Source organism: Pezoporus occidentalis, unplaced genomic scaffold, assembly GCF_034315485.1.
Source record: "Pezoporus occidentalis ecotype Australia unplaced genomic scaffold, CSIRO_AGI_Poc_V1 ctg297, whole genome shotgun sequence".
NCBI classification, from domain to species: Eukaryota; Metazoa; Chordata; class Aves; order Psittaciformes; family Psittacidae; genus Pezoporus; species Pezoporus occidentalis.
In genome coordinates this window covers 320,529-334,308 of record NW_026914907.1, presented here as the reverse complement: position 1 = coordinate 334,308, position 13,780 = coordinate 320,529, and the positions used below count along the sequence as shown (strand labels likewise).

At 45.4% G+C, this 13,780-nt stretch overlaps 1 protein-coding gene across 32 annotated transcripts in view; it reads right to left on the bottom strand.

The window, feature by feature from the left end:
* Nucleotides 1–13,780, bottom strand: part of MAPK8IP3 (mitogen-activated protein kinase 8 interacting protein 3) — a 78,585-nt gene that overhangs the window by 10,630 nt on the left and 54,175 nt on the right. For all 32 annotated transcript variants that reach the window (XM_062626703.1, XM_062626719.1, XM_062626690.1 and 29 more), the window contains 7 exons: nucleotides 13,635–13,730; nucleotides 5,891–6,052; nucleotides 5,009–5,174; nucleotides 4,364–4,549; nucleotides 3,553–3,739; nucleotides 2,694–2,816; nucleotides 2,352–2,432 (listed from right to left, as the gene is read on the bottom strand). In XM_062626703.1, the coding sequence (XP_062482687.1) occupies nucleotides 2,352–2,432; nucleotides 2,694–2,816; nucleotides 3,553–3,739; nucleotides 4,364–4,549; nucleotides 5,009–5,174; nucleotides 5,891–6,052; nucleotides 13,635–13,730 (1,001 nt within the window). The remainder of the gene's footprint in view (nucleotides 1–2,351; nucleotides 2,433–2,693; nucleotides 2,817–3,552; nucleotides 3,740–4,363; nucleotides 4,550–5,008; nucleotides 5,175–5,890; nucleotides 6,053–13,634; nucleotides 13,731–13,780) is intronic.

The window sequence follows — 13,780 nt, the reverse complement described above, 5'->3', positions numbered from 1 at the left end:
AAAGCAAATGTCACTCCAGTCTTCAAAAAGGGCAAGAAGGAGGACCCGGGTAACTATAGACCGGTCAGCCTCACCTCCATCCCTGGGAAAGTGATGGAACACCTTATCCTTGGTGCCATCTTAAGGCATATCAAGGATAAGAGGGTTATGAGGGGCAGTCAACATGGCTTCACCAAGGGGAAATCATGTTTGACCAATCTCTTAGCCTTTTATGAGGAAATAACACGGTGGATGGATGATGGCAGAGCGGTGGATGTGGTCTACCTTGACTTCAGCAAAGCATTTGACACAGTCTCCCACAGCATCCTCACAGCTAAATTGAGGAAGTGTGGACTGGATGATCAGGTAGTGAGGTGGACTGTGAACTGGCTGAAGGAGAGAAGCCAGAGAGTTGTAGTCTATGGGGCCGAGTCTAGTTGGAGGCCTGTAACTAGTGGAGTGCCTCAAGGGTCAGTACTGGGACCAGTATTACTTAATATATTCATCAATGATTTAGATGAGGGAATTGAGTGTACAGCAAGTTTGCTGATGACACTAAGCTGGGAGGAGTGGCTGACACGCCAGAAGGCTGTGCTGCCATCCAGCGAGACCTGGACAGGCTGGAGAGTTGGGCAGGGAATAACTTGATGAAATATAACAAGGGAAAGTGTAGAGTCCTGCATCTGGGCAGGAACAACCCCAGGTTCCAGTATAGGTTGGGAAACGACCTGTTAGAGAGCAGTGTAGGGGAGAGGGACCTGGGGGCCCTAGTGGACGACAGGATGACCATGAGCCAACACTGTGCCCTTGTGGCCAAGAAGGCCAATGGCATCCTGGGGTGTATTAGAAGGGGGGTGGTTAGTAGGTCGAGAGAGGTCCTCCTTCCCCTCTACTCTGCCCTGGTGAGACCGCATCTGGAATATTGTGTCCAGTTCTGGGCCCCTCAGTTCAAGAAGGACAGGGACCTGCTGGAGAGAGTCCAGCGCAGGGCAACGAAGATGATTAAGGGAGTGGAGCATCTCCCTTATGAGGAAAGACTGAGGGAGCTGGGTCTCTATAGTTTAGAGAAGAGGAGACTGAGGGGTGACCTTATTAGTGTATATAAATATATAAAGGAGGAGTGTCACGAGGAGGGAGCCAGGCTCTACTCAGTGGCAAACAATGACAGGACAAGGGGTAATGGGTACAAACTGGAACACAAGAGGTTCCACTTAAACTTGAGAAGAAACTTCTTCTCAGTGAGGGTGACAGAACACTGGAACAGGCTCCCCAGGGAGGTTGTGGAGTCTCCTTCCCTGGAGACATTCAAAACCCGCCTGGACACATTCCTGTGTAACATTATCTAGGTGTTCCTGCTCTGGCAGGGGGATTGGACTAGATGATCTTTTGAGGTCCCTTCCAATCTCTAGCATACTGTGATACTGTGTGAAACATAAGAAAGACATGGAGCTGCTGAAGCAACGTAAAGGACATGAGCTGCTGGAGCATGTCCAGGAGGCCACAAAGATGATCAGGGAGCTGAGAAACTTGGGGCTGTTCAGGCTAGAGAAGAAAAGGCTGCATGGAAACCTCACAGCTGTCTTCCAGTATCTGAAGGGGACCTACAAAGATGCTGGAGAGGGACTCTTCATCAGAGACTGCAGTGACAGGACAAGGGGCAATGGGCTCAAACTTAAACAGGGGGAATTCAGGTTAAATATAAGGAGGAAATTCTTTACTGTGCGAGTGATGAGACACTGGCACAGGCTGCCAAAGGAAGTTGTGAACGCTCCATCCCTGGCAGCGTTCAGTGCCAGGCTGGGCAGTGCCTTGAGCAACCTGGTCTAGTGGGAGATGTCCCAACCCGTGGCAGTGAGGTTGGAACTGGATGATCTCAAGGTCCTTTCCAACCCTAACCATTCTACAATTCTGCGATACACACACACTATCTTTATGTTCTCTCTACAATTCCCATTCAGTTTAGCACTTGCAGGAACATCCTGCAAGGGCCAAGGGTCATAGTAAGGTAATCCACAGATTTTCTACTGAGGTTACTTTCTTCTTCATACTACAAACTCCATCGACTTCAACAAATGCCACCTAATTTACATCCTCGTGAAATTTTGCCTTTCTGTTCGCCACTTATTCCCTCCTGATCCTGCTAAGCTAATTTAGTACCTTCTTCACTGAATTGGGTCAGGTTTGCAGTTGAGTAGGAAAACAGCTCAGTATGAGGCTTTTCAATAACAAAAACCTAGGGAAATTTTCCTCACAAACCAATGCACTTAGAAGAGGAAATTAAAAGATAACTGAAAAAGAGCTCCTGCCACTATTTGAAATATTGCTTAGGCACTGAACCTTCTTCTTCAGAGTCCCTTGGCATGCACACTTACACTAGACTTAGTACAGAGTCCTTCAGCTTTATTGAGTGCAGACACTTCTTCCAGTTGGATACAGCCGAATGCACATAAAGCCTGTGAGAAAGGACAAATTGGGGAGAGTTAGCAGTACAGCCCGACTAGACTTGAATCATTTCTTCTGGTAGAAAAGGTGGAGGTTAAATAAGAAAGTGAAGTTAAATCCCTGTGCCTGCATTGAGCTGAAGGCTCAGAACAACAATGAGCAATGAAAACCTACTCCAGAAACAAGAACTGAATTAAAGGTGTGAGGAGATGAAAAGAGATGCCCAGAGTAAAGAAATGACAGAGAGATCTGCCAGCCCAAGGGGAACCTACCAGCCATTCTGGGCTCCCAGCCACATGGTGGGGGCAGCACTGGTACAAGTCCCAGCAGCATCTCCATTCAACTCCTGATCTGGCAGTGTTGTGCTTGACTCTGTCTTCAGCTGCCTATTCTCCCTGAAGAGGCAAAAGAACATTGTTAGAGGCTTTAGTAGCAGCAATACACAGAATGCCCATCTACACTTAGTCTGGCACTCACAAGCAGATAATGGCCCTTATATACACAAATCACTTCCTTCTCTTCAGTGTTTTCTAATTCCTTGACTCTGAAATCTGCAATTTGCACTTCCTTTTTTCCCCACCAATACAAATAGCAAGTACTTCAAAATCCATAAAACTTAACTGCTTGGCAGTACTATTATCTTAACAATATTTTCTCTGTTCACTGCAACTTCAGCAAAAAAACTTTGAAACTTGGTCATTTAGGAACAATTTATTTACAAGACCTTACTCCTCAGGTCACCACACCAGACTCATTTTTGGGTGGTAAACATTTTTCATTATCTTTACAGCACATTAGGGGTACTACAAGAATAAATCGATCATCATGTTTACACTTGTATCAGTAAGCTCCTTCAGTAAGCATATTTAGTGTACGTGTACTTTAGAAGATCTGTCTTAACAGCAGGTCTAAATTTGTACTGAGAGATCAAATATTTGTACTTTGACAGCTGACATAGCTTGCTGCAGGCTGAACCATGTTTATTTTAATTTCCTTTCTTTCTCTATCATCCCATCTGTAACACTATTTGGGCACAGAACTGAAAAATGTTTGATACTTTATCTATCAAAAAGCTTCTGAAAACAGAGCTGATAAATAACTGAATTGGCACTTTGGCCCCAGGCTGCCTACCCGTTCTGCCTAAAAGGTGCCTGTGCAGGGACAGGATCAGTAAACACATGCTCCGTGAGGGGCCCCAACTGGGCCTGAGCAGGCTCTGCCTCACTTGTACCATTCTCTGGTACCTCTGTAGCTTCTGTTGCCTCCTCAGTAGACTCTGACTGGTTGATCTTCCCATTGCATACAGCAGCCACCTCACCTGAAAGACGAAGTACAGTGTAAGATGCTCTGGAGAATGGGCTGGTAAGTTAGCTATACAGAAATCAGGTTGTCAATTTTGTAATTTATCCTTCCTTTTGTAATTTATCCTTCCAAATTCAGTCAAACCCTATGCCTGCATCACAGACAGCAGCTCATCCAGTGCTTCCCACTTTGATGGGGAACAGAGGCTATTTTAAAACAAGACACAATCTGTGACGAGCAGAACATCAGTTCTGCAGGGCTGCCTACTGCACTATGGAGTCACCAAGGGTATCATTATGGTTTTCATGGTCTTAACTGACTTCATGAGTAGACACTGGTTCAGCAGGGAAAGCAACGAGAACAGAAGTAACCACAGGAGGGCAAACATATGACCTGTCCAAAATACTTCACTGTATGACAACCACAGGGCTGCAGGATGTGGATCCATTTGAGAGAAAAGAAAGGCTCTAAAGATAAATGTACCAAAAGGGGCTTCAGTCTTCCTGTGCCACATAACGAAACTTCTTAAGGCCTCTGAAGTAGATAAATCAAGGACAGGATGACACAGCTGTAAGACCATAAGCTCATATGGGACTAACTGTAATTGGACTATTATTAAGTTTTATGTCCAAAAACTCACTCTGTCCCTTGTCCAGCACAGGTGTGTCACCACGCGAGGAGCAGTTGCTTCGTGGCACGTTGCAGCGGGTCGCACAGCCCACCAGAGTAATTCCTGCCAAGACACCATCTGTTCCAGATGACTCTTCAGGATTTACATCTCCCTCCAGAAAGATCTCGCCTGGAGGATAATCACTCTCACTGGCCGCTGAAGGGCAAAGAACAGATTCTCCCATAAATCTAGCTGGCACTGCTAATTTAAATACAGCAGTACTCCTAAGGTACCCATTTGGATGGAAGATGCTGACCTTTGGGGTTCACTGCTCTAGGGAGGCACCACAGCATTAGTCAATTTCATGGTGAATCCCCTCATCCCTAGCATCAACACCCAGGCCATCTACAGAGCCCTCTCAAAACTGGGCAAGGCTCACTCTTGCTCCAAGGAGCCATTCTTTATGTGCCAAAATAATGACTTAGTAAATGCTCAACAGTGAAGGATCTCCATGGAAGGTCCTACAAGAAGGCAAGATCTGAGTTACGGTTTTGAGGGACAATTACATGCAACAGAGTACAAGGGTTAGTTCTGAAGTGAGGACACTACATTTGTCATTCCTCAGTGGAGAAGGTGACCCTGTGAGACTACAGCCAGTGCCTGGGCCCCACTTACCAGGGATGCTAGAGATGCAGAGCACATGAGCATTGCAGACAGTGAACTGGTCCACCACTGTGCCAGGCTGATTGGCATCAATAATTACAACTTTACTTGTTGACAGCGTACTAGTGAGGATCCAAACACGGCTGGATGTGGCATCCATTTCATGGAGCTCCTTTCCCTTCAGGAGAGCAAACATATGCGCAGAATCAGTGCTCCTCTCTGAGCGTATTAATGCTTGGCAACATTTAGACATGCAAATACCGGAATGTCAGCTTCAAAGAGCCACGTTTCTTCCTAGCTGATGCAAATAAACAATGTGAGCTATGCAAATTTTATTCACATTGCTGCACTAGCATCTGGAACACTGGCCAAAGAGCCTATCTGGCTCCTTAGGGCTAAAGCAGTCTGACCATTAATTTCTGAGATGTCTACTCATGTATCACTGAACATTCACTTCAGTCAGAATGCCATGGAGCTCAGATGCACTCAACCTACCAGCTTAGGCAAGCTGATCTCAGAAGACTATAGCAGCAGCATAAGACAGTCATGGGGAAAAAGCCCACAACCACAAAGGATAAAACACTGTATTATCACCTGGAAATTCTAGCTTGGTTCTTTAAAAAAATCCCAAACACTTAAGAATATTAAAAACCAGCACATTTCAAAAGCAAAAGTTGGAGAACTTTATCCTGGATGATTTATCCCAAATAACACAGAAAGTTACTGAACAGCCAGAACACCAGAATGCTGCTCTACAAGAAGATGCCTCAAAAATATAAGTTAAAGCACCATATAGCCTAATACAAAGGCACTGAGAGATGGGGCATGTCATGGCTGGAATGAGACAAAACACTGGAAGGGAGAAAAAAAAAAAAAAAAATTTTTTTTTCTGACCTTTTTCTTTTCAGGAGAAGTATGGTTACTTTTCTCATTCTCCCCTTCCACTTCCCTATCACAGGTAAGGGGATCACGTCCAGGTTCCAATTTCTGCCCATTCCCAGGCTCCTGCTCCAAAGGTCTCCATCCCGTGAGATTGACTCCGGCTGCACACCACAGCTAAGCAACAGAAACAGGAATCTTGAACTAAGAATTATGTAGGCTCCAAGGTCTCATTAAAATCAGGCACCTTTGTAAAGAACTGTGGATACATGCCAAACATCTAAAATATTGAGCTGGAAATAACAGATCTTGTTGATCTCTATTAGAAGATGTCAAATTCACTGGAAGCAAGATAAAGGTTCTCTGTAAACCAGCAAAAGTCATGTCCTGGGTTTAGCAGTAGCAGTCAATTTTTTCTCCTTCTTAGTAGTTGGTGCAGTGTTGTGTTTTGACTTTCAGCCTGGGAATAGAGCTGATAACACCAATGTTTTTAGTTGTTGCTAAGCCATGCTTACTCTGACCAAGGACTTTTTGAGTCTCATGGTCTGCCAGGGAGGAGGGGAAATTGGGAGGAAGCAGAGACAGGACACCTGACCCAAGCTGCCCAAAGAGGTATTCCATACCACAGCACGTCATGCCCAGGGAGGTAACTGAGAGTTACCTGGAAGGGCACGGGGCACTCTTTTGGGGTTGGACACGTTTCGGCAGGTGGTATCCTATTCTCTTCCCTTGTTATTTCCCTTATTATTATTATTGGTGGTAGCAGCAGTGGTTTGTGTTATACGTTAGTTACTGGACTGTTCTTATCTCAACCCACAGGAGTTACATTCTTTCGATTCTCCTCCCTATCCCTCCGGGAGCAGAGGTGGGGGGAGTTGGGGGAAAAGAAAGAAAGAGGGAGGAAGGGAGGGAGTGAGTAAACAAGCTGTGTGGCTGGATTTAAACCACAATTCCTTCTGGCACCCAACATGGGGCACAAAGGGTTGAGATAACCGGATCTTGAGATCAACAGATCTGACCAGAGAGCGTCTAATCGTATTTGTGATAAGCATTCATTGGTTTAGATTAATAGTCACTCCTCACAATGCTGATTTACTGGCTCTCAAAGTTGTTCCTCTTGATCTCACAGTTTCAGTATATTGTACCTTACTTAAAGCCGGTACTTGCTGTGTTAGTGTTTTTCAAGTGTGGGGCTTGGGCTAAGGTTCTTGTCTCATTGTACTTTATGGTAATGACTTGTAATACAATAGAATCATTGATCATGAAACTAATCTGGCTTATGTTCCCAGTGTGGTCACCACCGTTATACTTTGGGAGTTATATAATAAAAGTGCTTAGCAATTACACAACTTTTTTCTCCTTCTCGGGTGGTCAACCTGTGAAGGAGACGTTCTTTTACCCTCTCAGTCCCCCTCCCCAGACCATTTACAGCATCATTTTAGAGTTTTGAAATTTTTGAATGGCCTTTTAATACCCTTGAGATCTATTTGCAGCTGAGATCACTTCCTAGAGAAGGGGGAATTGACAAAGCAATTGCAAGAGAGAAAAAGCCCCTCAGTCTTTGGAGGTGGCTCTTGGCAGCTGTGAAAGAAAAGTTTCCATACAAGGACAATGTTATGAATTGTTTGGCCAAACAGACTACTTTAGACAAAGGCATCCAGTCTCTGAGGGAATTGGCCATCGTAGAGATGATCTATCACATCAAGCTGAATAATGGGGATATACCCATAGACCCAGATGAAGTCGAATGTACATGACCCATGTGGCAAAAACTTACACGGAATGCACCACCATCATATGCCCATTCATTGGCAACAGTAACCTGGAATGACATAGCACCACTAACAGTGGATGAAATGATTCATAAACTCCGAGAGTTCGAAGACAATCTCACCCCTTCCATCATCTCAGCTGTGGAAAAACTGTCCCAGGATCTCAAACAACCGCGAGACGATCTATCTGATTTATCCAGCTCCTCACATGTACCAACATATGTCTCAGCTATTAACAAAAGGCATCGTATTGTTCGAGAGAGAAGATACAGCAGGTATACACCACAGGCCACCCTATGGTTTTACCTGCAGGATCACTGAGAAGACATGACAAAATGGGATGGAAAACCTACTTCAGCTTTGGAGGAACAGGTGCGTGAATTGAAGAGGGGAGCAAGGGCCAAGACTGATCATCCCATGAGAGCTGCGGCTTCAGCCTCTGGTGAGCAGGTGCTCAGATGGAGTGGAAGAGCTGATTTTACTCCAGCTCCTGTGATAACGAAGAATAATCCCTTTCAACAAGACTTAAGTGTCCAACATTGTGATGACCATTAGAGGGGCCCTGCCTTCAGCCAGGGGGAGGTAGGGGACAATCGGATTTACTGGACTGTGTGGATCAGATGGCCTGGCACATCAGTCCCACAGAAGTATAAGCCTCTAGTAGATACCCATGCACAGTGTACCCTGATGCCATCAAGCTGTCAAGGGGTGGAACCCATCTGTATTTCTGGAGTGACAGGAGGATCCCAAGAATTGACTGTATTGGAGGCTGAAATTAGCCTGACTGGGAGGAAATGGCAAAAGCACCCCACTGTGACTGGTCCAGAGGCTCCATGAATCCTTGGCATAGACTACCTCAGAAGAGGGTACTTCAAAGACCCAAAAGGGTACCAATGGGCTTTTGGTATTGCTGCTTTGGAGACTAAGGAAATTGAGCAGCTGTCCACCTTCCCTGGTCTCTCAGAAGATCATTCTGTTGTGGGGTTGCTGAAAGTCGAAGAACAACAAGTGCCAATTCGACGACAACAGTGCACCGGTGGCAATATCGCACCAACCGAGACTCCCTGATTCCCATCTAGATAGGCTGATCCGTAGACTAGAGAGCCAAGCAGTGATCAGCAGGACCCACTCACCCTTTAATAGCCCCATATGGCCAGTGCAAAAGTCTAACAGAGAGTGGAGACTAACAGCAGACTATCGTGGTCTGAATGAAGTTACACCACCACTGAGTGCTGCCGTACCGAACATGCTAGAACTTCAGTATGAATCAGAGTCAAAGGCAGCCAAGTGGTATGCCATGATTGATATTGCCAATGCATTTTTCTCAATTTCTTTGGCAGCAGAGTATAGGCTACAGCTCGCTTTTACTTGGAGGGGTGTCCAGTGCACTTGGAACAGACTGCCCCAGGGGTGGAAACACAGCCCTACCATCTGCCATAGACTGATCCAGACTGCACTGGAACAGGGAAAAGCTCCAGAACACCTGCAATACATTAATGACATTACAGTGTGGGGCGATACAGCAGAAGAAGTCTTTGAGAAAGGGAGGAAAATAATCCAAATCCTGCTGAAAGCCGGTCTTGCCATAAAACAGAGTAAGGTCAAGGGACCTGCACAGGAGATTCAATTTTGGGGAATAAAATGGCAAGATGGACATCACCAGATACCCACAGATCTGACCAGCAAGATAACAGCAATGTCTCCACCAACTAATAAGAAAGAAACACAAGCTTTCTTGGGTGCTGTGGGGTTCTGGATGGAGAATGCACATCCCAAATTACAGTTCAATTGTAAGCCCTCTCTATCATGTGACCTGGAAGAATGATTTTAAATGGGGCCCTGAGCAACAACAAGCCTTTGAGCAAATTAAACGCGAGACAGTTCACGCAGTAGCCCTTGGACCAGTCTTGACCGGGCCAGATGTAAAAAATGTACTGTACACTGCAGCTGGGGAGAACGGTCCTACCTGGAGCCTCTGGCAGAAAACTCCAGCAAAGACTCAAGGTCAACCGCTCAGCTTTTGGAGTCAGGGATATAAAGGATCTGAGGCCAGCTATACCCCAACTGAGAAAGAGATACTGGCAGCCTGTGAAGGGGTTCCAGCTGCTTTGGAAGTGATTGGCACTGAAACACAGCTCCTCCTGGCAACCCAGCTGCCTGTGATCGGATGGATGTTCAAAGGCAGGGTCTCCTCTAAACATCATACAACTGATGCTACATGGAGTAAATGGGCTGCACTAATTACACAACAAGCTCGAACAAGAAATCCCAGTCATCCAGGCATTCTAGAAGTCATCATGGACTGGGCAGAGGGCAAAGATTTCAGAATGACACCAGAGGAGGAGGTGGTGCATGCTGAAGAGGCCCCACCATATAATAAACTGTCAGAAAGTGACAAACAGTATGTCTTGTTTACTAATGGGTCCTGCCGTATTATGGGAAAGCACTGAAGATTGAAGGCAGGTGCATGGAGTCCTCGATGACAAGTTGCAGAAACTGCTGAAGGAGAGGGTCAATCAAGTCAGTTTGACAAGGTGAAAGCCATCCAGCTGGCCTTGGACATTGCTGAACAAGAAAAGTGACCAGTACTTTACCTCTATACTGACTCATGGATGGTGCCAAATGCCCTGTGGAGGTGGTTGCAGCAATAGAAGCAGAGCAACTGGCAACACAGAGGTAAACCCATGAGGGCTGCTGCACTGTGGAAAGATATCGCTGCCCGGGTGCAGAAACTAGTGGTGAAGGTACACCATGTAGATGCACATGTACCCAAGAGTTGGGCCACTAAGGAACACCAGAACAACCAACAAGTGGATAAAGCAGCTAAGATTGGAGTGGCTCAGATTCACTTAGATTGGCAACATAAAGGTGAATTATTTTTGGCCCAGTGGGCCCGTGACATTTCAGGCCATCAGGGCAGAGATGCAACATATAGATGGGCTCGTGATCAAGGGGTGGACTTAACAATGGACACTATTGCCCAGGTTATTCATGACTGTGAAACATGTGCTTGCAATTAAAAATGCCAAACGGTTAAAGCCTCTTTGGTATGGAGGACGATGGCTTAAGTACAAATATGGGGAGGCCTGGCAGACTGACTCTATCACACTGCCAACAACCCGCCAAGTCAAGTGCCATGTGCTTACCATGGTGGAAGCAACCACCAGGTGGCTGGAAACATATGCTGTGCCCACACTATCCTGGGCCTTGAGAAACAGATTTTTTGCTGACACGGCATCCCAGAGAGAACTGAGTCAGACAATGGGACTCATTTCCGGAACACCCTTATAGACACTTGGGCCAAAGAGCATGGCATTGAGTGGGTATATCACATCCCCTACCATGCACCAGCCTCTGAGAAAATCGAACGGTACAATGGGCTGTTAAAAACTACACTGAGAGCAATGTGTGGGAGAACTTTCAAGCACTGGGATACACACTTACCAAAGGTCACCTGGTTGGTCAACACCAGAGGATCTGCCAACAGCCCAGTCAGAACTTTTATATATTGTAGAGGGGGACAAAGTTCCTGTGGTGCACATAAAGAATTTGCTGGGGAAGACAGTCTGGGTTATTCCTGCTTCAGGTAAAGGCAAACCCACTTGTGGGATTGCTTTTGCTCAGGGACCCAGATATACTTGGTGGGTAATGCGGGAAGATGGGGAAGTCCAATGCATACCTCAAGGGGATTTGATTTTAGGGGAAAACAGCCAATGAACTTAATTGTATGCTGTTGCCTGCTGTGTAATGCTTTTATAGCCCATCAACTAGATGTCTTCAAGTCACCAGCAACTGGCCCTGACTTCCCCCCAACCATCATCCCAACAGAGAATGAACTTTGATAGAACCAGACGAGTTCTGCAGTAAAGGAATGATCAGCATCAGCAGGCAACGATCCAACATTGCACACAGCCTTTCCTGCCCTGAAAGACTGTTACAAGAAATGGAACCTGATAATATGGACCGAATGGACTCAGCAGCATTATAGGGTTTGGTCCATGCACTAAGAAATGATCTCTTTCTCTCTGTCTGTGTGTGTATGTGGATGCATATATACATGTAAGAGCGATGGTATATTGAAAATGTGGGATCTGAGATGTGAATGGTATGGAATAAGGGGTGGATACTGTCCTGGGTTTAGCAGTAGCAGTCATTTTTTCTCCTTCTTAGTAGCTGGTGCAGCACTGTGTTTTTGACTTTCAGCCTGGGAACAGTGCTGATAACACCGATGCTTTTAGTTGCTGCTAAGTCATGCTTACTCTGACCAGGGACTTTCTGAGTCTCATGGTCTGCCAGGGAGGAGGGGAGGCCAGGAGGAAGCAGAGACAGGACGCCTGACCCAAAGTGACCAAAGAGGTATTCCACACCACAGCACGTCATGCCCAGAGAGGTAACCGGGAGTTACCCGGAAGGCCATGGGGCTCTCTCTTAGGGTCGGACTCGTTTCGGCGGGTGGTATCCTATTCTCTTCCCTTGTAATTTTCTCTTATCATTGTTATTACTGGTGGTAGCAGTAGTGATTTGTGTTATACGTTAGTTACTGGACTGTTCTTATCTCAACCCACGGGAGTTACATTCTTTAGATTCTCCTCCCCATCCCTCCGGGAGCAGAGGCGGGGGGAAGGAAAGAAAGAGGGAGGAAGAGGGGGAGTGAGTGAACGAGCTGTGTGGCTGGGTTTAAACCACGACAAGTCAGTTGTTTTTTTTTCTTCAGAGATGCAAATGAAAGATTTAAAGAAAATAAATACAATAAATCAGGTGCCTAAAACCAGGCTCCTCAGTTTTTCTGACTTTGGGGTTCCTAAGCCATTGTAGCAAAGCAAGCAGGGCATGGCAGATGTTACTAGCCTGGGCTACAAGAAAAGCATGACTGCTTAACTACAACTGACAGTGACTGCTTGGCTGAGGAAATATATTCAGGGCAGTCGTGTCCCCCTCCCATCCCTTGCACTCTTCTTGCCTCCTCATAAGGCTTTTGCCCAAAAATCAGTTTGTCGGAGCTGAAAACGCTATTTACAGAACTAAGACAGTAAAAAATGAAACGACAACAAAACAGCATTAAAACCCCAACAAAACAAAACAAGAAACCCAACCACCCACCCCTCCCCCCCAAAAAAGGAAAAGGAGCTGGTTTAGCTCTCTACGTAACTAGTGCAGAGTGAAAGCAGCACACTAAATATTTTCTGAAATCCAATCTAGCTAAACGCCCTGGAGCTACTTCCAGACAGTTTTTTAGGAGAATGCTGGGAAGGAAAGTCCAAAACCAAATATATAATGGAAAGATGCTGAAGAGAGTATTATCCAAAAAGCAAGTCAAACTGCTAGAAACAATTAACAGAGTAAGAATTTTCTTACAACCGAAACATCAGAATGACATCCCAGAATCAGCTCTGAATTAAGTTCACAACAAAGTGCTTATTTCAAAACAAATAGCTATCGCCAATATATGTGCAGAGAGATGACCTATCCTCAACTGCAGTTCTACTCTATTATTGCCATTCTACTCTAGTACTGACAGACGCAGCTTCACAAATACCTGTTCTAGGTAATTTTGGCCTGTTACCAGTGGATCCCTGTCAACAGCGGAATCTGAAGTGTTGAAATGCATTTTTACTTTCACCTAATCATTTTTATTAATTTCTGTTGTTTTGTATTATACCCTAAGAAGTTTTACCAGAAGTCTTATAAGCACAAAATGTCATTGATATTATGTAAGAATTGTCTCAAAAAGCATAAGGTGTAAGACAGAACCATAGGCCCTGGCAACCAAAATCTGCTGAGAATGATGTCCTTGCAGAGATGTACTTTTTTCCCTACATACACTAGAAACCATATTCTAAAAAAGGTAGCAGAAGATTTTGAAATTTCGAATATATAATTTAAGAAAAATACAGACTATTGTAAAAATTGCACGTTTAGTGACTAAAACTCCTTGCTTATTCCATGTCCGCTTTCTGGACCTCGAATGGTATGCAGAGACAATATACCTTCATGGTTGGGTCCTTCTCTACTAATGGGCGACAATATACGGGCACGGGGACGTTTTTCATGCGAGTGTCTTCCTGACCGCCATTGGGACTCAGCTGTGGAGGAAGAGAGGAGGAAAAAGACAGTACAAAGCTGTAAACACCAG